The sequence below is a fragment of the Necator americanus genome, chromosome IV (assembly GCF_031761385.1).
Source record: "Necator americanus strain Aroian chromosome IV, whole genome shotgun sequence".
NCBI lineage: Eukaryota > Metazoa > Nematoda > Chromadorea > Rhabditida > Ancylostomatidae > Necator > Necator americanus.
In genome coordinates, this window is record NC_087374.1 from 6,622,209 (window position 1) to 6,648,392 (window position 26,184).

Here is a 26,184-nt window from a genome sequence, read left to right on the forward strand (position 1 = left end):
ACCTATCATATACTATTGCAGAAGAGAGAAAAGTGATGGATTATAGTCAAGAAATATAGAAAATAATAAAATAATATATAGGATAGTGAATAATAAATATAGAATAATAAATAATATATAGAAAAATAAATATAGAATATAAATATGTATATAGGGATATAGTGAACGATTCCTATGGTGGTATTTGTCTACATATACATATATCATGATATTCATCTGTGCGGAGAAGAAATGTATGCGTCCTGGGCAAAGTGAACCTCAGGAAGAAGTACATATGTCAAAGAACAATTTAAAGGAAGTCTTTATCGCAAATTTCCACAATATTGTTATTAGCGACAAAGAACACTACACAAAATCCACTATTTCTGCACTAGATTACAGAAATAATCTTCACTACGATCCTTGAAGACGTATGAAACATCCGGAAAGGTTCAAAGAGTGTGCTCCATTCCGATTTTTATTGGTGCAGACGAAACACAGACGAATTCTTCAGGATGTTCGAATATGAACCTTTCGTTTTACGCCACCACATTCCGGTTCCTCGAAAATCGTTTCCAGTTTGGGCGTCGCCAGTGTTGAGGAGTTCATGCGAGTTTTGATATTAGCTGCTGAAGAGGAAATGATAAGTTTTTGAATTTTATTTAAAAATATTGTTAGAAAAGACTTACCGGAATATTTGGACGCTTTTCTGTACGACCTCAAGTCGTAAGTAATGCTGAATGAGACTTGCTTTGGTGATTGTGCGCTGCCTTTCATAATTAGAAGTGGACAGTTCTCAGGAATAAATTTGAGAAAAAAACGGTGAATGCGGTGAAAACCACTGGTAACCACTCAATTCGGCACTTTATATATGAATATGGTGACGTCCGCGGAGAAAATACTCTGATTATACAAACTTTCAGCGACTCTCCTCGTTACACACAGTCTTTTTCCAATGGAGCGAGTCATATGTTTGAGGACAACATATAAATGCATATATGAGTTCAGAAAATCAAACGAACATTAGTACCCGACGGTCACTAACGCTCGCATGAACATTTGACTTATATTTTGACTTCGCACTTCGATCTACGAAAGACTTTAGAAAATTAAGTTCAAGTATGCGGCGACCCACAACTTCTCAAGGATATTTCTTTTAAATCATTTTTTTTTCGCCCCGATGTTTCGTCGCTGGCATCATTTTCAGACCATGAAAATGTCAATTCACTTGCAATTTAGGTCCCCAAATAAACAAGAAAAAACTAAAGGAACAGGTAAAAATAAGGAAACTAATAAACATTGTAAACACCAAATAACATAGTAAAATAAATGAATATAATAAATAGTAAATAAAAAATAAGATCAGATTAATAAAATAAGCAAACAAAAATTAATAAACTAGATGGTGAATCCTAAATAAATAAAAGAAATGAAATAAGCAAGCAGAAATAAATAAACTAGATAGTGATTGGGTTTTGGATCGTAGATGATCTACAGATTGATTTACACAATGATGCAAGTGGAGGAGGTCACTGGTGATCGTCAAGCACTCTTCCCTGTTGTTCATACATAGATTTCTGCTAAAGATCCAGAATACTCTTGATGCTTCTTTCATTGTCACCTCAGTCTAAATGTCAGTATCGTAAACACCATACTAAAGCTACCAACAATGGGTTTTTCACTCTGTGAATTCCAAGTGCAGAGTTTGAATTTTCTCTTCGCTTACTTACTGCAAATATTCACTGATTCGAATTCGATCCAGTTCTCGACCTGTTTTGCCAATATTTAGCGCTAGAGGTCAAGCGCTAGACTTGATATATCACTATGGTTATGACCAAATGCTGCATTCTTTAAACACAAAATTACCGTCTTTGAACACTGTTTACATTAATAACACTAATTAATTACTCGCTTATTACCGTAAACCCTGTTTCGAAACAACTGTTTTCTGATCTTGTTGTTGAACTGATTTATCAGGGAAACGTTATAAAGTAGTTGAGTTCGCAAAAGGCAACGTCGTACTTCAGCGCTAATTTCGTCTACTAATTTCATTCCAACCTTAGTTACTCGTCGTTTACTTTATAAAATTAGAAGATCACCCTGAGAGTACCAAACACAACGCAATGAACAATGCAATGGTAAGGTTCCTGGATGGAATTCTTAGAATTTGCAGAGAATATGCTACATTACGAGGTATTGTGTTGTCTTGACTTCATGAATATGTTGTAAGCGTTTTTGTTTTTTTTTTTTGAATATGAAAAATGCACATGGAAATAAAAGTATTTTCAAAGATTTCTACAAGAATTTCTCGTTCTAGGAGAGGGTGGTGGTGCTTTAATTGTTTACTTTTACTCTTAGTTTTACTGCATAACTTTCGATTTTGTAAAAGAATTCCTCGTTCAACGAGATAGTGGTGTTCCTGATTGTTTACTTTTACTAATCTTGTATTACAAGAACGATCCTGAACACAAACGAAACAATACTGTATGAAGGACAGCCATGCGGGCGAACCGGTTTTTTTAAGTTCAGCAGAATTATTCACATGCACTTTTTTCCTTTCAATACTCGTAGAAAGATGGCGAGAGCGTAAGATGGCACTGTATCTCATTTCCATCGATTCGTAGGAAACTTCAAATTCTTTCCATTGATTTGTTCCAGTTGTAGCCATGATTGGTATTGATCTTTATTAACAGGTAACGTTTCGGCATTATCGCATTCATAAGAGCCTCGAAATTTAAAACTATCAGCGACTTATTCTCTCAAGGAAAACTCAAAGGACTTTAGAACAATGAGAAGATGGAAGTGCTCACAGAACCTTGGACAATCAATGCGTCTTTGGTCATATCCAAAGGTGCTACATGATTTCTATAGCGACTTCACAACCGAAATTCCCATTTTTGAATGGTATCGACTCGTCGTCTTCGTCTTCTTTTGCTATCCGTCCTTTGCTGTCTGTCTTTTGCTCGACACCTCTCCTTGAATTACTCTGCAGTATTTTCTATCGCGAATTTAAGATATTTTTTTGTAGAGCTTTGTAAGGAGGGGTCAGACAGCGTAGCACAACTTCACCCACTATCTTCATCAGTTCTCTCGGGAACGAAGAAGATGTGAGGATCAAAATGCGACAACATGAAAGGCGGGCAACTGCACTGACTGGAAAAATCGAAATCTACATATGAACAGAATGGGACTGAACAAATAAAGATACTATTTGAAATGACATTTGCAGCACAGATGTCAGTTAGAAATAAATAGAAAAATATAAATTTAGCAGAAAATGACAAGTCCAACAAGTGATATTTATTTCAAAACAATAAATTTCACGTCCCATCATCGTTCAACGATTACTAAGCATTGATTCCTAATAAGAATAAGCTATCTTTACACTTAAAACTATTTTAGAGATTTACTCCTCCATTTTCCATCCTATTATCTACAAGAACATATCGAGTGGTCCTCATTCTTCTTTAACTCCTGCCAACGATACTCTTCCGCTACTCGTCGTTGTTGTAGTCTGGAAGATGAGAGAATATTGTGGAAAAATGAGCTCTGAACTGGAGCATATGTGCGGAGAATTGTAAAAGTAGAGTCCTATGGTCATCTATAGGCGCAGAAGCCTCTACTATCAATGTTGGTACCCTCAGTGCTGTTTTCTCTGCCCTGCTTCAATCAAATGCGTACTGCATCAGTTCGGGCGGAGTTAGACTACGGTCTATACTTGTTGTATTAAAGGCACCACCCCACGGATTTGAGGTGATGCGGGTTTCAGGTGGGTTATGCCTATACGGGGTCGTAGATTATGGGGAGGGGGGTGATTCCGTCCATTTCTTCCTAATTGCCGTTCCAGGGCTTCGGGCGTTCCGGGGCGCTATCATTTGCAACGAGTTCGATTGGAGTGCGCCAGCCGTGTGCAAGCGCCGCATCTTCTGGGCCGTTTTTTTTACAGCAATACGACACGGCCGTTTTTTTTACGACAAATTAGGAAGAAATGGATGGAATCACCCTCCTCTCCATAATCTACGACCCAGGCATAAACCACCCGAAACCTGCGCCACCCCAGATTCGTGGGGTGATGCCTTTAAGAACAGAATCTGAAAAAAAAAACAAATCCAGCACTACATAATGAAATAATGAATGCCAATGAATACATCAGAATAACGCTCTATAAAGAAAGCCGAAAAGGAATAGCGCTTTTCGAAGAAAATCGGGGAAATACCTCGGAACCGCTTTCCATTCGTTTCCTATACATAGTGTTTGCGGCATGCATCATAGTTGCAATGTTAGGCCCACGGTCAAAGCGTTTACTTGTCTGAAAATCATACCACACCTTTAATAAAGAGGACATGAGGAAAACTGATAACTCTTGAAAAATGCGCTGGGAAAGCGATGACGTATCTTACCTCCTTGATTTCATGGTGGTTATGTCCAACACTCAAGCTTAGTCGTGGAGTGCCCAGCTGGAAGTAACCCATATTCAAATACCTAAACTCACAGTGGTTAAATCTTGACGGACACCCTCATTTCGTGTATCTTGCTAATTTTACCTTTGTAGCAGCTCCAAGTAACATCCACTAACGGTGAAAGCGAACAGATAATCTGCTGGGAAGATGGTTTGCGTAAAAATCATGCAAACCAAGGTTGTTTGTGAAAAACTAAAAGGAAAACAGTGTCGTTGCTGTAAAATTCACATTCTTGCATTCTGCATTGCGAACATACTCGAAGTTTTCATCTGTAAGCTGATATTTGATGAGAGATGTATCGAAGAATGTAATCCCGAAGTGGATCCATGCCATGAGTAGTCCTCCTCAACTAGTAAACGATAGCGAAGGAAAATAATGAAAAAGTATATGCACTGATGCTAATGTGGTAATATGGAAGTGCGATGCGCCTTAAAGGCACCATCCCACGAATCTGAAGTGGTGCAGATTTCAGATGGGGTATTCGTATACGGGATGGGAGACTACGGAGAGGGGGGTGATTCCGTCCATTTCTTCCTAATTGCCGTAAAAAACGGCCCGGAAGATGCGGCGCCGCACAAGGCTGGCGCGCTCCAATCGAACCCCTTGTAGAAAATAGTGCGCCAAAACGAATGAAGCCGTATCTTCCGGGCCGTTTTTTACGGCAATTAGGAAGAAATGGACGGGATCACCCTTTTCTGCATAATCTACGATCCTGTATAAGCATACTCCACCTGAAATCCGTATCACCTCAGATTCGTGGTATGCTGCCTTTAAATCCTCTTGGAACCGCTTCGAGCAGAACAAGGACCCATAGTCAATTACGATGAACGCGTTGCAGTTGCATGCTGCAACCGAAATCCCCGTTCAGACGCGTACAGTAGCTTAAAAAGTTTTTGCAGGAGATGGACGCTGCTTATATTCCGATTCTTTCAAAGTAGTCAGTGATCAAAACTGTTCAATACGATCAGCAATTTAGTAATCCTTCAATTTTCGTAGTAATTTTTCTCAAGATTTCTGTAGTATTGTAGTTTAGTTGCTTTTACTAACTCTTCAGACTTAGGAGTATGTAACAAGAATTTGTTTGCTGTTTGAAGTATTTTAACAGTTACAAAATTCCAAAAAAAAAACAAGAGATTGCATAACAAGAGAAGAAGAGATTGTATTGCATAACAAGAGAAGAAACCAAAAATGCAGCTCGATTCTCAAGGTGGATCTGAGGTCATCTAAGGGTGTTGCGATCTTAAGTTTTTTTTTCTTTTTCTTAAGTTTTAGTGACATGCGAGAATTGAAGTGAATATCACTTATATGAATTCAATCAATGATAGGCAGATTATTGTGCAAAAATTAATTTCTCGCAGCTGCGACATGAAGTAATCACTGCGTTTTGCACATTCCTAACTCTTAACAAGGGTTATCTCGAAAAAATAATCACCAGGTATTTACGGAATGAGAAAACTCCAAGGTTCAATGACAATACTTGAGCCGAAATCGCATGATTACAAATTGAAACTCTAAAAGCTGCTATAGAAGCTATAGAAGACAAATTTGAAAGGGTACATTTGTACAAAATAAAAAAATGAATGGCATTAGATGTGATTCTTCATATATAATAAAACGACTTCCATAAAAACGTTGTATTTAATACTTTGTTATCGCATACTATTAAGAATATTGATTTGTTCCTGAACATTGCACCTTCCTTTATGACCCTGTAGTTTATGACTAAAAAATGGTGAGGTTTGCCGAATCAAAGATTATTATCTATTTCCCTATGAGAGGAAAACGCAAGAAAAAAAAGAGCGTAGATAGATTTCAGTTAATATATATCTATTAATGACTAATATATATATTAATATTTATATTTTTTTATCCTTCATAAACTCACCCAATGCAGCCATAGGCATGAATTTCTTAGTCGCCCGACAGTCGCTGTCTGACATTGCCAATATCCGCCTTACTGAAAGGTACTGCAACCATTGAGAAGCCTGGAATCAGATTATTTTCCAGTTCGAGATACCAAAAAGGTTGAGACTTAGAAACTTTCTCCATATTTTCTTTGTAAACACTGAGAAGGGCAGTTCTCCAAAGTTTTTGACCTATTCGTCGAAAATGCAACTGTAGAATTTTGGAGCATAATTTTTTTTGCGCGAAAAAACACATCAGCGTACTCTTTCGCTTAAATTAAGCGATGAAAAGCTTACACAATTTAGCTGAACTACAAGTTAATCCGAGATTTCGACTCCTAGTTGGATTCTGCCGAAGTGAAGGAGGTGTGCCCCGCATTTTTGTGCGAATTTAACACAGTTGCTATGTGACACTATGGCTAGAGCATTGAGGTATACTCGGATCAATAAGACATGAAGCACGGACAATTGCACACGCTTCTGCGATCGAAGCGGTGCGGTGGAGACAGCGGTTGGAATCGAGGTGGGACCACGGCGAAAATGTGAAAGTCTATCAAGAAGAGATCCTAAAGAAATTTGTGGTGCCGTGGAAGCAAAATTACTCTAATTTTATCCTTCAACAGATACAGTCCATGGAGCCAAAACAATGATCCACTTCCTTGAGACCAAAATCGGCTCTTTTTTGACGTGATCTGATTTTGATTTTGACGTGATTTGAAGGATTTGTGATCTGCGTAAAGCCTGGATCTCAAATTAATGCCAACCACTTTAAAAAGCCACGATAATTATAAAACGTTTTAGTTTATTGTTCTATAAAAATGATTTTTTAAAATCTCTGTCGGCAAAAAGTAAGGTTTGAGCGTTTTTTATAGCGCACGTAGTTTTTCGTCACCCTGTATGATCCTATAGATTTACCAGTTTCATAAATAAATACATTCGCCTATAAAGCCGTATGACGCTACGTTATGCAAAGTAACTTCATCAAAAAAAAGAAAAAATTGAATCTAAAACAAATGTAAAATAGGTTAGTCACAGTCGTTTGAAGCGTCCGCAATTCAACAATCTGAGCCACCCGCTTATGCTTTGCTGTAATTCAAATACTTACCTGTATTGTTGCATAACAAACCGTCGAAATAATTGCATCACCAAGATTGATAAAACCATCCTTCCTTTGGTATTCTACTTCAATCGATTGTAAGATCTATGAAAAAAAAACCGTTTGCCCGGTAAAAAGAATCCCGTCATCGAATTTCTGATTATTTCATCTACATACTAGTTTGATGAGAAGAACGATACAACATCCAAATAAAATTGTGATATCTCCTCGTGCGTGAGCTTTGTGATGAGCATCCAACCTATCATTTGTCAAGTACCATGTGAACATGTACACCTGGAAATTAAAATTAAAGTAAACAAAAGTAGTTAAAAGTAAAAAGTAGTTAAAAATTAACGTGACTACAAAATTCAAACGATTACCGACCCCAAGGAAGAAGATAAGTTGAATTACATTAGCCACCAACGAAACGATATCATTTGTCATCCAATGAATTTCTATGAGGTGATCAAAATCTGTAAAAGAGTAGAAGAAGTTGGTACACCTTTCTAGGAGTTAATCATGAAGAAGTGAAGTGGATCACCTATTGTCCAATAGAAATACACCAGCCATCGTATAACACAAGCTAGTGATGCTATTGGAGTAATGATCCAGAAGAACAACAAGAGATAAGGACTGCAATGAATTACATCTACATGTGTTGCTGAGGAAAATATTCTGTTAGTATACTACGAATCTGACGCAGTGATGGAAACCGCTGGAAAAGCTGGGGCTAAAACAATGAGTAGACTGCAGATGAGGCCGGAGCGTGTACATAAAGACGAGTCTTACGCACTTCGAGAGAATAAAGGGTTCCCACGCCGTTTCTTACGACAGTCAGAGAGAGATGAGCGCTACCACCCCTGATCCCCAATCTACAACCTCATCTCTAACTTTTCCCGCGGGTTCCCTCACCACGTCAAATTCACGCCATGCTGCCTTTGAAACTCATTTTTATGTAACCGAGAAGTCCCAAGTGCCTGTAGTAGTCACGTGGAAAGGGGGTGCCCAAATCACAATGTGTAGATTATAGAAATGTACGTTTTAATGTGTACTCTACACACTGTAATAAAATCCAACAATAACCAGTGGAAAAAACTAATTATGAATAGGATTTATGTTTTCTTGTTGCGCCTAGGAGGTTTGGTGGAACTTTATTAGTGGCTTGACGTTTATTAGTGGCCCGACCTCAGAGGGAGATTTCCTAAGCTGAGTAGCGTGGTTCGTAATCAATGCCGTTGTAACTTGACTTATAAATAGGTGAAAACGACATGAAACATGTACAGTTCGTAAGCGGCTGCGCTCGAAGGTGGAGTGTAGCCGTTGGATTCGTGAAGCAAAACTCCTTGCTCGATTTCAATCGCTACGCTCCACAGCGCCGCTTCGAGCCCAGCCGCTTACGCGAACTTTAGATGAGTCTAAAAACTTCGCCGTTTTTAGACTCATCTAAACCCATCCTGTTCGATCCTCAGCTGGAGTTCGCATAGAATCCATCCTTCCGTCGCTATTCCAATTGTCCTCAGATCTTGCTTAACTGCATCTGTCCAGAACTTTTTTTTATGACCAAGAGTCTTTTGCAGTCCGAGTCCGGGACCATACTCTGACCAAGAGGCCTTTTGCAGTCCGAGTCCGGGACCATACTCTGCACAACTCGCAAAAGACGATCGGACGATCTCCTCATAATGTGACCAAAGAAGTGAAGATGGTTTTCTGTGACAACTTCAGAAGATCGGGCAGTATGTAGATGTTTTCCATGTGTCATCCGCCGTCGCTGTCACTGTCAGCGCTGCCAAGTCTCCGATTCGTACCTCACGATAGAGCGAATTGCGGTCAGGTAGACTCTCAGGTTGAATTGGATGGCGATAGGGCTCTACCACAAGCAATATTTTTCGCGAGTAAAGTTTCTCATTATGGGACACCATCGGCCATAGGTAGCCTAACAGTCGCCTAAAAAGCTCTTTCTCCATGCAGTCAAGCTTCGTTATCACCGCCGACAGCGCTGCCAAGTCTCCGATTCGTACCTCACGAAGGAGTGAATTGCGGTCAGGTAGACTCTCAGGTTGAATTGGTTGGCGATAGGAGTCCACCACAAGCACTTGGTCAATGAGTTGAATCCTGAATTGACTTAAGCGCACCTTTGCTGAATACATCTCTAGCAGCTGCCATCGGTTTGTGTTTAGTTTTTTTTTTGTTTTTTTTTTACCTTACTCCACTTTCCACTTCGAACGGTGTAGTACATCCGGCTTTGTTCGACTTTGAAGCAGTTGTTGTTCTATTCATGTCGTTAAATAAGCCAATTTTCTTATATTAGCATGTCTCCACGAGTCAGGTTTTCTTCTGTCAACGCATTTTGAACAGATGATCTTAGTCATCTCACAAATTCCAAAAGGAAGAGGAGATTTCAGCATTTCTGCACTAATTCCATCGTTTCCGCCAGATTTTCCATTCTCCACTCTTCGATTACCCACCGGAACCTCTCTCACCCGAACACTAGACGCCTCCCCCGATCACGGTGTGTGTGATCGTTGGGCGTGCACGAATTCAGAGAAAGACGGCGCCTGGGGGTTCACCAAGGTGATAGATGTTCTAATCAGATGAGCAGGGCTGCCTCCCCGACATCGACTTCGTTGGCCATGCTTAAGGAACGGGGAACATCTCCTCATCTTGCGGCTCAATTGTGGCATTCGGAAGAGATCTCAATTAACATGCTGATTAAGAGCATGCCGATAGTATTCCGTAAGAAAAGATTTCATTTCATAGGCTGTCTTCTTCTACGAATTTTCTTGAAGTAGAAATACGGAGTCCACTGATTTTATTCAAATCATACAGAATTGAATTCATATTGGCATGATACAGGTGAAGGTGAAATGAAAGAAGAATTTGGAAGGTTAAATAAAAAAATAAAAAAATAGTAAAAATACCTAATATGAAGAGGCGGCACACTCATTGCAGGAGCAGCAACATAAACACGAGAAATATCCTTGAAAAACTCCTTCATCAATCCACGCACACCTTGTCGTAACTGGAAATAGTGACTTTGCGCTGGTGGACGGCTTGTGAAGTTTATCATGCGGGTACAAGCTTTTTTCTCGTCTTATCTTCTCCTTACCGTTATCCAAAAACGAAAATAATGTTTCTATATAAATTTCTTCTGTAAATAAGACGTGGTATTCTTTTAGACTTAACATACGGGGAACACATGACATTTTTACAATTTTGACAAAGCTCACTTGTTGTCGACGTTCTATATCCTCCGCCTTCTCTTCAGCTCCTCCACAGGCTAACCAATGTCCAACTAACAGCACAGGGAAGAACTCAGAAGCGCATGAAATTATGGAACTCGAAAGTATTCCTTTATTGATATAGTACCTGTGAGGATGAGGGATAGAAAAGAAATTGTAGAGGAACATAACCAAAGCATTACATCAAATTAAAACCTACCACATTTTTTGTGTTCCGTGGAGATCATCACTTGGGCTGCATTCATAGTTTCGCCTCACTACGGGGCACCAGTAGCTCTCCAGTTCCTTTCTTTGACACAACTCCTGGTAAATAAGAAGCACAGAATCCGAAAGACACGTACGAGGTTCCTTAGCTCCCTCCTATTGGTGAACCCATGAGATCAATGCTCATCAGGAATTAATCCCCCTTTCCGCACTAAAAGAGGTGCAGATTGCGGTAACCACAAGAGAAGGCGCACGTAAAACGGGTTCTTCTATTTATGTATCGTACAAGGACCTCTTTTCAACAGGGTAGTCGCTCCCATGAATTTTTTGAAGTATGAAATCACTAATAATAATCATGCTTTATTCTATAACGTGAGTGTGTGTCTTGTAACGAAATTCCAGATATTGAAAGATGGCGCTAACTGCATTAAATAGGTGTAATGGGACCCCAAAGTGGGTGTAAGGGAAGTGAGACAGATCCTACCGCATTGAATTGGTGCCAGAAAGGAATAAAATGAGGTAAGGCAGGTCCCAAGACACCGAAGTAGTGCGCTGCGGTGCTGTAGTACTGCGCAATAAGGATAGAAAGAATAAAGTGCCCGTAGTTAATCAATCCGCTTGGGATGTGCCACCACGTTCACTTCAATTCAGAATCGTTTGAGGTTTACGAACGTGTAACTGGCCTATACAATGACTTGCAGTGACTAGCCGATGTGTCAACTAAGTGTTTTTATCCTCCCAGACAAGTCTGGCACCAATTTGTCCGTCCCCGGAGGGACGAAGGCTCAGTTGTCACTGGGGTTGTTTCGAACCATCGACCGTGCGGCTACAGCGGATCTCTAACCGGTAAGAAGTCGAAAGAAGTCCCGGAGGGATGAAAAGCTTGGTGAGCACCAGGGCGGATTCGAACCTCCGATCGATCGTGCAAACAGCGGGACCGGTTCGAGGTCCACTGTCGCCGCACGGTCGATGGTTTGAAACAGCTCCAGTGCCAACCGACCCTTTCGTCCCTCCGGGAAACGATGAACTGGTGCCAGACTTGTCTGCAAGGATAAAAACATTGACTTGACACTTCGGCTCGCCTCCCGCAAGTCATTGCATAGGCCAACACGCGTTCCAAAGCCTCGACGATTACGAACTGCAGTAGAACGTTTTGGCGCATTCCAAGTGAATTGATACGCCTGTGAATTTATCCTTGACTTTGCGATAACTCCAGAACTTGTCAAAAAGTAAATGAGACCTTGGGAACCGTTCTAAAACTGTTTGCGTTCCACTTTTTTGTTCCCCTGCGCATGTATACTGCCCTGCACGTTTCCTTCATCATGTTTTTCAGACAATTCCTTCCCAAATAGGAAGCACACATGTAAACGGCCGTTTGAATAGTAGCGAACAGTTTAGGTGATCTGACGTAAAACCTTATCCTTATCAGTTCGTTAATGACATTATGTCATCCTATGCTAGCGCATTATTCTGCACTAATTGTTGAGGGAGAAGAAAAACTTATACATCGAATTATTTTTCCAAATTGAGGCAGTATCGAAGGAATATAGGTTAAAAGTCAAATTTGAACACTCTCAAAAAGTAGTATTTACGCATTTAAGAAGAAAACTATGAAATCACGATTTCATTTCATCTTATTTTCATGAGTGCTCCAATTTCCCAAACAAAAGATCGAAGAAAGCGTTAAAGAATTTAATTTTAAAAGAAGTGACACTATTTTTACTTTTAGCTGATCAGTAAAGGGGAGCGAAGCAAGCACCACAAAAAGTCTGATGTCAGGCTTTAGCTGAAGCTGACGATAATAATAACAATATTAATAATAACCATGATAACAGTAATAATATAGCCTCAAGTGTGAAAAAAATTGTCGAAGATGTGGTACTGCAACAACTTTCAGTTTATCATACTTTCTAAATTATTTAAAATTATTGGGTTACTATTAAATTAGTAATTTTATTCTAATTATCATTATTAGTTGTCATCACTATTATCTAATATTCTTTGGTCATTGCGTAATGTTTTTTTCTTGAGAGAATGCGTAATTACTTTCTTATCACCCTAGTTTTATGGAAGCAAATAACTGCTCATAATGGGCGCACAGTAGTGAGCTACTGTTTAATAGTTCCTACATGTAATCAAAAAGCTTATCCAGGAAGACACATAGTAGGGGGTGGTTCTTAGCAATATCTATATTGATAATCACCTACGATATTTGTGAATTAAGTGTAAGTTAATGCGAAGTGGTCGTTTCCCTTCCAGAGCAACAGATGGACAAATTAACGAAACTAAGAATTTCACTAGCGCACAGCTGAGGTTTCAACTACTTTTTTTCCCGTTCAGCTCTATGGATCTGCGACAGAAACCCTCTACAGCGACATAGAGCTACAGAATTCTGATTAGTCAGTAGTGTTTTCCAAAAAAAAAAACATTTATTTAAGATCAAGATGTTGGAAAGAAGCACCTGATGACTGAGATAACCTTTGAAGACGACAACTTTGATCCAAACCACCGAAAAAGTGATGTTAATGAATAGTCTTCCTATCTAGAAAAAAGTTCTCGGTAGACATTTCACACTGAATCTTACATATACACTCTAATCAAAGTTCTGATATTTGTATTACTTTATATAACCAGAACACAGATCAAACAGATAGCAGAAAAATTCTTTAAATCACGGCAAATCTTCCAAAATACCCAATCCTTTCTCATTCATTGAAACGATAATTTATTGTAAGAGTACCTTGTCCAGATTCGAATTTATTGCTCCATAGTATCGTCTTTGAAGGATGTATACAAAAGATAACGCAGAAAAAGATGCCATAAGAATGTCATAGCATGATTCTAACCATAGTTCTGAGGTGTAAATCGCGTCGACTAGTTTATCACAATTCTGAAAACGAAATTAACATTAACTATACGTTAGAAAGAATTCTAGAAATGCTAAGATTAATCATACGTTGGAACGAATTCTAGAAATTTAGAAGAAAAATTAATTTAGAAAGAATTTATTTCAATGTTTTGACAAAATTTGCTCTAAAACGAATAGCGTACCTGGAATGCATAGTTAAAAATTATAAAGTACAGGTATCCTAACACTATCCCTATTGTTAATGCAACAGCTCCTGTAAATTAAATACAATTGTTTATCGAGTAAAAAAAAATTTGACGTTAAAACAGTGAACATTAAACGAACCAATAAGGGCAGGGCCAGGAATTTCATGAGGTTCCTCGAGTTTTGGCAAATTTCTTGTGCGTATAAGAAATTCCAATTCGACAATACCACAACAAAACATCAACAGTGCGATTATCTGTGAAATTATTTTTGAAAAACAAACAAAAATGCGATCAATCTATTTTTATGCAACTCACCGAATGGTAAACTCTTAAATAGAATATTGTATCTTCTCTACTCAATATAACATACAAATTCATAAATAGGCATAATTGAAAAACTACATAGAGAAGTGCTGTACATATGTGATGAACTTTGAAAAGCCATCGCATATCGTTTGTTTTTCCATGGATCATTCTCCGAAATTTTACATCTACCTTAAAATGAGCAGTAACAATCAAAGTAATCATGGATAGACATAAATATGGAATATAGTAAAGCTCCTGTGAGTTTTCTCGAAATTTCGCAAACGTTAAGTACTTATTGAGAAGATAAATCGATTTTTAGAGTTTCTCTGGATTTCTTCAACAGCGAACGATTTGTGTGTCTCATTTTATCTTCCAAAGGGTGTCAAAAGAAACAACAACAACAACAACAACACATCCTGCTTGCTTGACTTGCTATTCTTTTGTATTAAAAAAAATTTTAGCTGTTCAAATCAAAAGAAATGGAAACGTTGAGATGACAGAACACAAGCATTTATAATGATTGTTTCTGGATGTCTGAAATGAGCTACTACCTATCGTGGAAATTTTTTCCGCGTCAAATTTTTTTTCAAAATTCTGACAAAGTCCTAATGAAAGAATAAGGGAAAGCAACTTCTTTCAAGGATACTTAGAGTCCACTGATAAAGAAGTCATTTCGTCGCTAGTACTACGCACATCAATTTTATTTCCCATTTATTAGCAACGCTGTTGATAAATGAAACTGCCTGATAGGCGGCATTCAACTACGAGACCTGGGAACCCAGCCTTTCAGCAGAAATAAATGCGTGATGAGTTCGACGACGTGAACAAATAAGATGAAAAAAAAAAGAAAAAGGAAAGGAATGAATGCTTCGTTTACAATAAGTGGTAGTTCGCAATTCTACAAATCTACAAAGCTTTGCTGTAATTTTGGGAACTAAACAGCTTAATAAATCTGGATGTACATCATTTACTCTTTCTCCACACACAGTACAAATCAATTTCAGCTTCAGAGACATTATCGTGTCGATCAAATGCAAAAAAATAGTGTTTTATATGCGCCAGTTTGACAATTCATTTTAATAATCTGAAGAAACAAGATTTAACATTATTACATTATTATAATTTAGAGCAATACACTTTTATGTAATAATTCTTTTGAAAGGTACATAGAATTCTGGGAGAACATTTTTATTTTCATGTGTTTTTTTTTCTCTCTCAAAAAAGTTTTAAAAAAAGAAAAAATCACTCCGCTTGGGATTGAAGAAAAGGGTGTATTGTGGCGGCTAGAGGTTCCACTTCCTGCGCGATCGATCGGAAGTTCGAATCCGCCCTAGTGCTCACCAAGCCTTTCATTCCTCCGGGGTGGATAAATTGGTACCAGACGTCTGGGAAGATAAAAACACTGACTTGACACATCGGCTTGCCACCGCAAGTCATTGTATAGGCCAGTTACACGTTCGTAAACCTCAAACTATTCTGAATTGAAGTGAACGTGGGGGCGCATCACAAGCGGATTGATTGACGCCAGAAACTTCGTCTTTTTATCCTTTATCTTCTCAAAAAAAGATCACTACTTAGTACCTCTTTGACTCTCTTTATTATCCACCGAATGAATTCCAGTACGTTCTTCTATTCCAGTACTAATATGATAACACTCAGTATTTTCTCATTATTCAGCAGCTCTTCACTGGTCTTCGAAAAAGCCAGCACTGAAGCCTGAAGCCTTCAGAATCACCAGAGAGCACAGTAATGAGTAGTCGGCCGAGGATCGTCATATTGTCGTCCACCCACATGGGCAGCACGTAGTTCCCACAACCGCAACCTTGCAGTTCCTGTGAGGGGTATATCAACAACAGACACCTCCGTAAGGTAAACGAAAAAACCGTCACCCGCCATCACGGCTTTAATCACATTGACTATCATTCCATTTTCTAAAGGGTTCTTCAGGCAGCAAAATTACCTAAACTTAAACAATGGCTGATCACTGCGCTATTGACTTCAACCACACAACAACTTCAGAAGCAAGTCAAATCTCAAGCGAAACCTTTCGGCCGCTACCGAAGCTATTTTTTACTCATCGGTACACATAGACGCACCTCGAAAGCCACACTGTTTTAGATCACTTTACCGGCTCTGTTGACCATGTTTCATTTGACACCTTTCTGCTCTCTATCGTCTTTTAATTAGTGAAAGTTACCTGGGTAAAGGTAAAGCAAAAGTTAATAAAAGTTGAATAAATAATGAGATCTTCGTTTATGCCTTCCTTGGGCATATTCCAACTACTTACGACTTACTTCACTTTCAACTTCAACAATTACCTCCAATATTACTAACTTAATGGAAAAACTGCAAAATGAAATAGTAATCATGCACATTCATTGCTGCAAAACACTACAATAAAATGGTTCTAAAATAAGAAAAAAAAAGGAAGTTTTCTTACGATTGAAAAGAATTTCACTCGAAATATCACACATGCAAATTTACAGAATGGTGAGAACTAAGAATAAAGGGAACAACGATGTACAAAATAAAAAAAGAATATAATAACCGTATCTTTTTCCAGGAACAACACAAAAAAGAACAATTTGCCTAAACCCGTCTTCATGGTTTTCTCCGAACACACCGCAAGAATTCACATTCAATGAACCGACTTAGCAGCATCTGGTATTCGATGCGTTTGCTATGGTTTACCACGCCGAAAAAATATTCGAACCACCTCACACCTTATAAGGAGGGATGCGGGAAAACCATGAACACGGCGTAACCTTTCTTAAAATTTACAATTCAAAACAGGAAGTTATAACCCTACGAAAGTTCGTGCAAATTTCAAGGGACGTGCAAGTCGTTCGAAGATGATTTTCCATGGCGATTGGCGGTTGTGAACCTTGAAAATCGTGTACGAATCGTTCATAATGAGGAAAGGAAACTGATTGCAAACCATTTCGAAATAACTGCCTGTTTCTTTGGGGGTCCATTAGTTACTACATGCGCAGAATCGCCACGCGTACGTTTCTAAAGAATTTTTTTCATGAATTCACTGAACAAGAGTCAAGCGATATGGCCTACCTTAAGAACTCTATTCTCGTCATTATGGGTGCTCTCACCTGTAAAAGAAGAGATTAAACGAACGGCTCTAACGACCAAGATGAAATTCGGAGCATCACTGCTTTTAGATACGAGGAAGAGAAGAGCAAGGTCACATCAATATAAAAAAAAGAAATGGCTGTATTTCTCTACGGTTAATAAGACGGCGTTGCACTGTCTCTTTTTTACGGTCTACCTTAGCACTTTTTCAAAAATTGTCATATTCGACATCCATTTTGTACCAAAATCATACGTTTCCGCATCATTACACAAAAATATTGCAACACTCTTCTTTTATAACAATTACATTGAGAGATGAATCTAGCGATTTGGATTATATTTGACGCATTACATTTAATTTTTAGGCATGAAGATTCAGGAGTGTAAGATAACGGCAACGTACGTTTGAAAATATAGAAAAAAGAGAACAAAACGTCGAGTAGATAAAGGGTACAGCAAAATACAGAGTTTAGAGGCAGTCTTCCATACCAGGGGACCAATGCAGACCCTACGACTAACCTCTCATAAGGGACGCTGTTGACATCCTTGTGCGCCTCCTTCGCGCAGGATTTGAAGGCACTAAAATTAAAGAATCAACCCAACATTATATGGAGCATGGAGTAGGAATTACATAGGAATTACACTCGTGCACAAATCATTTCTTGCCGTAACAGTACCACACAAGAAATAGAAGTTTAAAGTCTCTGATCACACGAATGAAACCGATGAAAAAATCGCTAACCTTCTGGAGCGCAGCTTGCATAAGAATCTTTTGCAGCACAAGAATCTTTGACTGATAGGAGCACTTCCCTAAAAGAGACATATAACATAAAGAAATTTCTTTCTGACCAGTGAGGCACGAAACAACTGCGCAATACGCTTTCAAATAACATAAATAAGTCAACAAACTCAATTACCTGCAATCGTCACACTGCCACTTTTCCTCTTCACCATCGCCATCAGGTGTATAGGTGGACCATGGCGGCCCCGCACAGACCCTATGACAGTGAACACCACACGTCTAAAGGCAGAAGATATCCAGTGAAAGTAACATAGGCACCTATGAACTTCCAAAGCATGCAAACATGAGCGGACGACACTTACAATGCAACCATTAAGAGCTTCCAGTGGATTGAACACTTGGTCGTTAAGAGCATCACTGTCATCGTACTTCTCAGGTCCAAGCGAACTCAAACACTTGCTGAAAATAAGTTACATTTTTGAATAAAAATTAAATCATTAGTAGAAAAAACGAAAATACCATAGCTAAAGAAACTACAGGAATTTTCGAGGAGAAAGACCAATACATTCCGATTTTTATCTCACGTCTACAACGGCAGAGTTGAAGTATAAACAATTTCGTTATAGAACCAGATGGTTGATAATTAGGAAGGGAAAGAACCATGAAATTTTTCGGATGTACTGTGTATCAAAAAGGCACAATCAAAATTGAACGTTTAAATGAACGTGAGCATTGTTCGTGAGCCGACCCTGGTCCCCACTGAACTTTAAAGGCAGCATACCACGAATCTGACGTGATGAGGAAATCCTCGGAAAAAGCTGGAGATGGAAACTTTGAATTTCGACAAATAACGTGTGAAGGGCCTCTCAAGTTTTGATAAGAACTGGCGGTAGCTTGTTCAGACGTTCAGATTTTATTATGAACATCGCTGTAGAAAAGATCCGAGTAGAAGCCTCGTATGTTTTTCTCCATTCTCCTCCTTGATGTAATGTTTCTTCATCTAAATTTCGGAGAGCGGTCATTTTTGTTTTACGATTGGCGAAATCTCGATCTTTCGCGAATTCTTCGAAAATTCTCTGCGAAGGCTCGCAAGCCCAAACGTGAGTTTTTGGTTGCCTGCAGCTCGTGCAGCTCCACGCTGGCATATTTGCCGAAATTTCCAAATATAGGCGTTCTTTGGTGTTTTTAAAACTCAGCATTCCTTGTAACAAAATCACCATCACTGTTTTACGCTCTGAAGAACATCATACTGGAAATTCGCTAGCGATCTGCTAACTCTGTTAATGAGCCGAATAGTGGTACGAAACATAAAAGAAACTGGAAAAATACGGAAGCAGAGCATTCAAATGACAACTGTGAGGAAGAATTTAATTAGTCACATAGGGTCCCAAATAGTACCCTGCGCGAGAATTCGAATACTCGAAGCATGACAGAGGCGTGCCTTGACCATCTCCTTCGGAAATCTAGCCTTTGTCCCCTCATTTCACTATTCATCCAACATATTCGCTTGAGTTGGCTTACAAACTTCTTTTGTTAATGAATAGGCTCAACCCGACATATATTCGTCTTACTCGCCGCAACCCATATGTAAACGAACAAGACGAACCACTTTCAGGTACCGAGGAACTTCAAAGTTAGTTCACGATCTATCTAGTTACCTCCCTAGAAGTAGAGGTATAATAGATTGTATCTCGACTGGTTCTTATTTCTTTTCTCCCTTGAAGGCATCATCCCACGAATCTGAAGTGGTACGGATTTCAGGTGGAGTATTCGTATACGGGATAGTAGATTATGGAGAGGGGTGTGATTCCGTCCATTTCTTCCTAATTTCCGTAAAAAATGGCCCGGAAGATGCGGCGCCGCACAGGGCTGGCGCGCTCCAATCGAGCTCTTTGTAGAAAATAGTGCGCCGGAATGTTCGAAGCCGTATCTTCCGGGCGGTTTTCTACGGCAATTAGGAATAAATGAACAGAAACCCTCCTCCCCACAATCTACGACCCCCGTATACTCCATCGGAAATCCGTGCCACTCTCTATTCCTGGGGTGATGCCTTTAAGCAAGAGAGGAAGAATCGAAACAGAAACAAGTTTCTACATGACAAACTCCATATTCACGAAATATGAATCACAAAGGAGTTGCCAACATGAAAGTGTGTCAATGTATGTGCATGAAATTACCGCTCTTTCGCAGAAGTGCGCGCCATAGAATAGTAACAACGGGAATGGGTATTTCCGAGAGCGCTCTCTTCGTCAGGCTCGTCAGCAGGATTGCTGTAATATCACGCTATGGGAATATGTTCCATAAAAAGTCAACTAATTATTATTCACTATGTTTGAAAGTAAATTCCTTGTCGTTTGACCACTTCCTCAAAAGAGGTTTCTTCATTTGGACGATTGCATGCTGGACAACGCATCTCCTGACCTCGTATTAAAGTTGCATTCTGAAATCAAGAGGAGAAAATTATCAGCTCGATAGCAGAAAAGGAGTACATAATAGCAGTCAGCATCACAAGTACATAACAGTATAAGGTATTCAGTATGTTCCCAATAACCATAGGACTCGCTAGTTTATTCCGCCACATCATACACCTTGTGAGTCTGATGGGCGCTTCTTAAAGCGCTTGACGCATAGCTCGATGTTGTCGCAGGTGTGGGAAACTATGAGCACTATTAGGGAAAATATTGATGTAGTTATCTCCAGCCCTACACCGTTTATCTAATGGTCTGCAGAAAGTGGGAGGCTCGAATTGAGAGAACCCATTTTAACTCACTTTCAACTTTGGATGTAGTGGAAGTGAAGTGGTACATTGCATGTCGAGTCACAACACACTCACGTTCACTTCACACGAAGAAATTGTGCAAAAGAGCTAGCGCATAAAATCTCGAATGGGTTCCGCGAGTTTCTGGAGCTGAGTGGTGTAAATGACACCAGTGGTCGCGTGTCCTTCTGGCACCCGGCATTTTTCTGTAGCAGAGGACTGGAGGAGGAGGACTGTGGGTTCGTTGCACCCGAGTCCTATCGCAAGACTGCAGCTCCGGTCTCTATCTGACAGCGTCGAGAATAGCGAAGTGTCCTCCTGAGTGTGGGGCGTTCCTACCAGGGCTTGTCTTCAAAGGCCGTTTCTCCTTTTCCGAAGCGAGCGAACCAGCTCTGGACAGTCCTGATGGTAGTGGGGCCCTTCAACAGTTTGCTTTTGAAGTTGCAGACTGCTGTCGCTCCACTGCGGCGGAGCCATTCATAGAAAATGATGGTTCGAAGCTGCTCTCGTAAAATTGGTGAAAATGAAAAATGATGAAAGAATATGGCGAAAAAGCTTCAAGAAGTTCTACAACTACCCCATTATACATCATAGGGGTATCCATCAAGAATCGAAAGTTCTGGACTTCAAAAGAAAAACGGACGAGACTTTCCCATCAACCTAATGTATATTTATAGACTCCAGGGTACATGTATGCACGTATCACCAAAAGTCCATCTCGCAATAACCCATCTTTAAAAGAAACACAGATACAGACACGCAGATACCTTCATACACTCGTAGTGGTAGAACCGAGCCCCACAGCAGGAAATTCGTACAACAGAATGCATTTTGATTTGACGGTTAATTCGATCCATGCAAAGACAGCAGAGATCGTAATCCTCACTCTATAAAGAATTATTCGTCCAAAAACAATACAGACAGAAATTTGCCAACACACCTTTGATGAGGTTTCCAAGTCTGAAAAGTGCAATTTGGTAATTTCTTCGAAAGCAGACATGGAATGCCTCTCACAGTAGCACCTCAAGAAATCATTTGAGATAATAGGATCAAAAAACAACTGAAGAAAAGTACTGCGTATACCAGCTTTTAGACCACAAAATCTCCAGCTAGTAAGAAATCCAAACTTGCAAAATTTCCTATCCACGCGTGTAAAGTGCATAGTTTCGCCTTACTGATTTAGTGTTAGAAACGTTAAAGACTTATTGACTCATTGTTTATCAACTCGTCATACAATAATACCGTTATGGTAATGGCCTCAGTTAAGAATTTGAATTTTGGTGCAATTTGAGCTTTCCAAACCTCACTTCACGTCCCTCAAAATTTCACAGAAAATAGCTAGGTTTTGCAAATGTGCAGCTGAGAACCACAGAAATGTCAAGTAACTCTCCTAGACAATACATGGAATGATTTTAAACAAATACAAGCCTGGTAGTTTTTCAGAATATATAATCTGGTCTGCGAATTTCGCACGAAAAAAAATCGATATCAGATTCTGAGACGATGTCACGACTGAAGGAATATGGTCGTACCGGAACTCCTCGTAATCTATGAAACATTTTGAGCGAATTGCACAAGGCAGGTGAAAAACCAACTGGCACGAAGTAGAACAGCAACCAACTAGTGCACCTTTTTCGCGGCATATATTGCATGTCTGTAATAAGAACGTCCTATCAGCAGTGATAGAAAACAAAGCTAACTCTGCTTTATTTGCGCACAAGCTGGCGTCCTCGAGCGTAAGCGTCGTTCAGTTGTTTGATGTCAGTGTCGAAAAGTTGCTTACCAAGCGACGAAGGATTGTCCACAGTGAGAACTTCAGGGATCATAAGCTTAATTAGATGTTTATGCATCGAAAAGGTTCCGTATATCACAGACTTAACCCACAGTGCAGAGTTCATGAGCTGCGAAGAAAATTGGCTTGTCTGGACTCCACAGAAGTCGTCCGCACGCCTCATCCACATCTGCACCATCATCAAGGCAAAAAATGCACAAAGGAGGTTTACTGAAAGATTAATTTCTGTACTGATAACTCTAAAAGGCAATAGGAAGTTATCGTCGATCCTATCATCATCCGATGCTGCGTTTGCGCTCAGGTAAATTCACTAGAAGCAATGTCGCCTTTCCTTTTGACCAAGCCAAGCTCGAAGAAGAGATGAACAATGGAGGATAGATATACGAAGGAAGTTTGTTCGGCAATGGTGCAACTGCTGATTCCAGGAGTCTCTCCAACACAAGAAGGCCACAAAGAACTTCAGGATTTACATTAGGAGTTCTTCCCCATCGAGTTTCATCTTTAAGGTTAATGTCCTCGCCAACGAACCTCGAAAATCAACCATGTTTCGAAGCCTTTCAGATAACTCAGAAGTCTTTACCATCAAAGACTCTACTTCTTCTTTACATTGTGGTCTACAGAATATTAGTCAAAGCAAGCAGCAACAGCGGAAAAAAAATCAGCCTATTACTTACTCTTTACTCCATCAAAATTAAGCCATACAAGAAAACATTAGCATGATTACCTCTTATCACTTCGTAAAAGTGAAGTGATGAGTCGCTGCATGCGGTAGCCTGTTCCTTTCTTCGACGTCTTAGCTCTGGATCTTCTCATTTGCACATGATGATCTAGACAATCGGAAATGAAAAAATGAAAAGGCGAAGATCGATGACATTACAAAGGAATCTATATTTATCTTAACAAACGTAGATCTTGTTGATTTCTGCCTAACCTAACACTCGGAAAAGACCTCGTCAGACCTCTCTAAGACTGTGTATCTCATCGCTAGATCATACTACTACTGTCATACTCGTGCTAGGAAACTAGAAAAATTTATTAGGTTGGTGCAAAAATAAAATATTAAAAATGCGCGCTCTTTGTTACTTCATCTTCATGACAAATTTCTTTCCGGTTACATTTTTGTAGCGCATTTCATTGCGGTTATTAATGCTGAAGTGATTTGCAACGAGAATCAGTGTTTGGTTAGTACTGAGATTTAGAATATAATCTGTCCAGGCAAATTTTTCCACAAACCAACGAATGCACTAGCCTAATAGTAATTTCGGCGGCCGTTCTTCTGGTCCAAAGGCCTTCTATTATCGCCGCTCTTCTACTACTTGGTTTGACTAGCTCGGCCATTGTGAAGTTATAAAAGTAGCGATACATTTAGCTAACTTTAGCACCAATCAGAGCCTACCTCTGAGCTCAAATATAACTAGGATTTCTAATACAGGTTTCTCCGGATTGTTACGACACACTTTTTACACCGTCAGCCCTACCTACTCGCAAAAGGACCTCAGAGTGCAGCGCAGTCAGTAGGAGGTTCTGCTGTATGCGACGATCGATTGGAGGTTCGAATCCTCCTTAGTGCTCACCAAGCCTTTCATCCCTTCGGAGTCGATAAATTGGTACCAGAATTGTCTAAGAGGACAAAAGCGCCGACTACCTGCTACAAGAAAGAATTCAAAGAGACAACCCGAGGAGAGTCCTATAGTTTACCTGAAGATTGCCTAGAAAACTTCAACTCGCCCGTTTCAAGATTGGAAGCCAACGTTGGCAACAAGCAAGCACTCTTACTTATTCACCTTTCGAGCAAAAGTCTTCCACAAACTTTATAATTTTCATGGTAATGTGATTTAGTGAATATTTGACTTAGGCAATAGAAGAAGGTACTAGAACTCCCATCAATTAGCGCCCAATGAGATACATGATTTCCCCAAATCAGAAGCAGAATTCAAGATCGATGCTATCGAATGCCAAGAAAGGAACATAAATTGTTAATAAGACATTAAATCAAACCTTTGATATTTCGTTCAAGCCATGTTTGTAGAGCGTCCACGAATGATATATCACCACTTTGTCCCCTCAGCTTATTGAACCATTTCTCAGGTAGAGACAGCAATGTGTCCTCCTGACCTGCAAGATCCACGTGGAACTCTTCAACAACCATCAGTTAAGCAGCATACGCTTCGGCACCCGGAGCAACTGAAAATGGACCGTGTAGGTAGGAATAGCTGTCCATGTAAAACATACAACTGAAATCCTCATATAGATGCACATAAAACTTACGTACGAAAAGGTAAAAACCATTAAATGACATCAATATTAACCAGAACCCCGCTCCCATCCCTACAATACTCACAAACGCTCGAAAACCCACCCGAAACCCACCAGGGCAACCTAGAATCAAATGCTCGTTTTTCGCGCCATTTCAAAGAATCGGCTATGGTTGCAGTGGGGCGCGCCAGACCGTATCGTCAAAAGGTGCGCGATACAACGTGTCGCACGCGTGCTGTAAAATATGCAGATAGTGCTACGGAGGCTGTTTTATTCTTGTACTTGGAAACAGCAGTACGCATCCATAGAAAATAGTGCACCAGAACGCCTGCAGCCGTATCTTCCGGGCCGTTTTTTGAGGTTCACGAACGTGTGCAACTGGCTTATGCAATGACTTGCGGGGGCTGCTGTTTCTATACTCCCAGACAAGTCTAGTACCACTTTATCGACCCCGGAGGGATGAAAGGCTTGGTGAGCACTAGAGCGGATCCGAACCTCCGATCGATCGTGCAGGTAGCGGAACCTCTAGCCGCTACACTACACCCGCCCCAACCAGGATAATGGGGTGGGACGGTGCGTGGCGAGGAATTAGTGCGCCAGCGCCAGAAATCTCCAAAATGGTTCAAGTGGATTTCACGGCGCTGCGGTGCACTAGTACCGCGTGACTAATCTGTCAAGAAGTAAACGAGAACGAGTTCTTAATCATTCTATGACAATGAAAGCTGCTGTGTAGCGTTTCACCACGACGTCCTCAACCGCATTTCCCTTTTTCTATTCTCACCGCACATTGCCTCATCAAGTTGTCAACATTTTTCTTCAGTGATTAGCAACAGGAATGAAACTGGGTGCTTAAATAGTGGCGAACGGTTTACATGATCTGATGTGGAACCTTATCTTTATCAGTTCGATGATGACGTTCATGTCATTTCAAGTTGACACATTATTTTACGCTGATTAGTGAGGAGAAAAAGAAGAAAAACTCATGCTTCGAATTATGTTTCCAAGTTTCTACCGAATCGAAGGAAGAAGGTAGAATCAAGTTCGAATAGTCTTCGAATGTAGTACTGACGAATTTAAGAAGAGGGAACATGGAAACATCTTTTCTAATCATTATCATTTCGTGAATGTTTAAATTTCTAAAGAGGAAAAACGAAAGAAGTTTTCCTAGAAAATATACATAATTAAAATTTTGGAAAATGCCACTATATTCAATTTTTATAGATCAATGATTGGGGACGAGGCGTGGACCAGATGAAGTCTGATATCCGGCGTTAACCGGACGTTCAGATTGGTATATCTTAAACACGTCC

General features: G+C 39.8%; 3 protein-coding genes across 6 annotated transcripts in view; all 3 read right to left on the minus strand.

The window, feature by feature from the left end:
- Nucleotides 1-756, minus strand: part of RB195_000526 (uncharacterized protein) — a gene marked incomplete at both ends in the record, with an annotated part of 34,993 nt that extends 34,237 nt beyond the window's left edge. The window contains 2 exons of one of the 2 annotated variants that reach the window (XM_064196922.1): nt 511-608; nt 669-756. In XM_064196922.1, coding sequence (XP_064052800.1) covers nt 511-608; nt 669-756 — 186 coding nt within the window. Of the gene's footprint in view, nt 1-489; nt 609-668 lie in introns of those variants that run through there. The other variant, XM_013436084.2, reaches the window with a different exon arrangement.
- Nucleotides 757-3,436: 2,680 nt separating this feature from the next.
- On the minus strand, nt 3,437-16,611 carry RB195_000527 (uncharacterized protein; the record flags this gene model as incomplete). Of its 2 annotated transcripts, none has more annotated exons than XM_064196923.1 (18): nt 3,437-3,493; nt 4,196-4,288; nt 4,380-4,461; nt 4,524-4,631; nt 4,696-4,783; nt 6,325-6,424; nt 7,449-7,544; nt 7,617-7,733; nt 7,824-7,912; nt 7,981-8,072; nt 10,358-10,458; nt 10,667-10,805; nt 10,878-10,981; nt 13,623-13,772; nt 13,934-14,004; nt 14,076-14,190; nt 14,252-14,431; nt 16,537-16,611. In XM_064196923.1, the coding sequence occupies 18 exons, from the start codon at nt 16,609-16,611 to the stop codon at nt 3,437-3,439; spliced, it is 1,857 nt and encodes a 618-aa protein (XP_064052804.1). The 2 variants fall into 2 exon arrangements, with proteins under 2 accessions (XP_064052804.1, XP_064052805.1); XM_064196924.1 differs by lacking the exon at nt 16,537-16,611 and adding an exon at nt 13,344-13,424 and having other exon boundaries at nt 14,252-14,314.
- A 457-nt stretch (nt 16,612-17,068) lies between these two features.
- On the minus strand, nt 17,069-24,944 carry RB195_000528 (uncharacterized protein; the record flags this gene model as incomplete). Of its 2 annotated transcripts, XM_064196926.1 has the most annotated exons (18): nt 17,069-17,126; nt 17,181-17,254; nt 17,309-17,346; nt 17,846-17,905; nt 18,069-18,136; nt 18,244-18,347; nt 18,431-18,527; nt 20,246-20,338; nt 20,396-20,508; nt 21,594-21,713; nt 21,767-21,848; nt 22,359-22,480; nt 22,545-22,655; nt 22,711-22,828; nt 23,343-23,445; nt 24,617-24,733; nt 24,794-24,802; nt 24,887-24,944. In XM_064196926.1, 18 exons carry the CDS (start codon nt 24,942-24,944, stop codon nt 17,069-17,071), a joined length of 1,545 nt encoding a protein of 514 aa, XP_064052806.1. The 2 variants fall into 2 exon arrangements, with proteins under 2 accessions (XP_064052806.1, XP_064052807.1); XM_064196925.1 differs by lacking the exons at nt 24,794-24,802; nt 24,887-24,944 and having other exon boundaries at nt 24,617-24,767.
- Nucleotides 24,945-26,184: the final 1,240 nt, after the last annotated feature.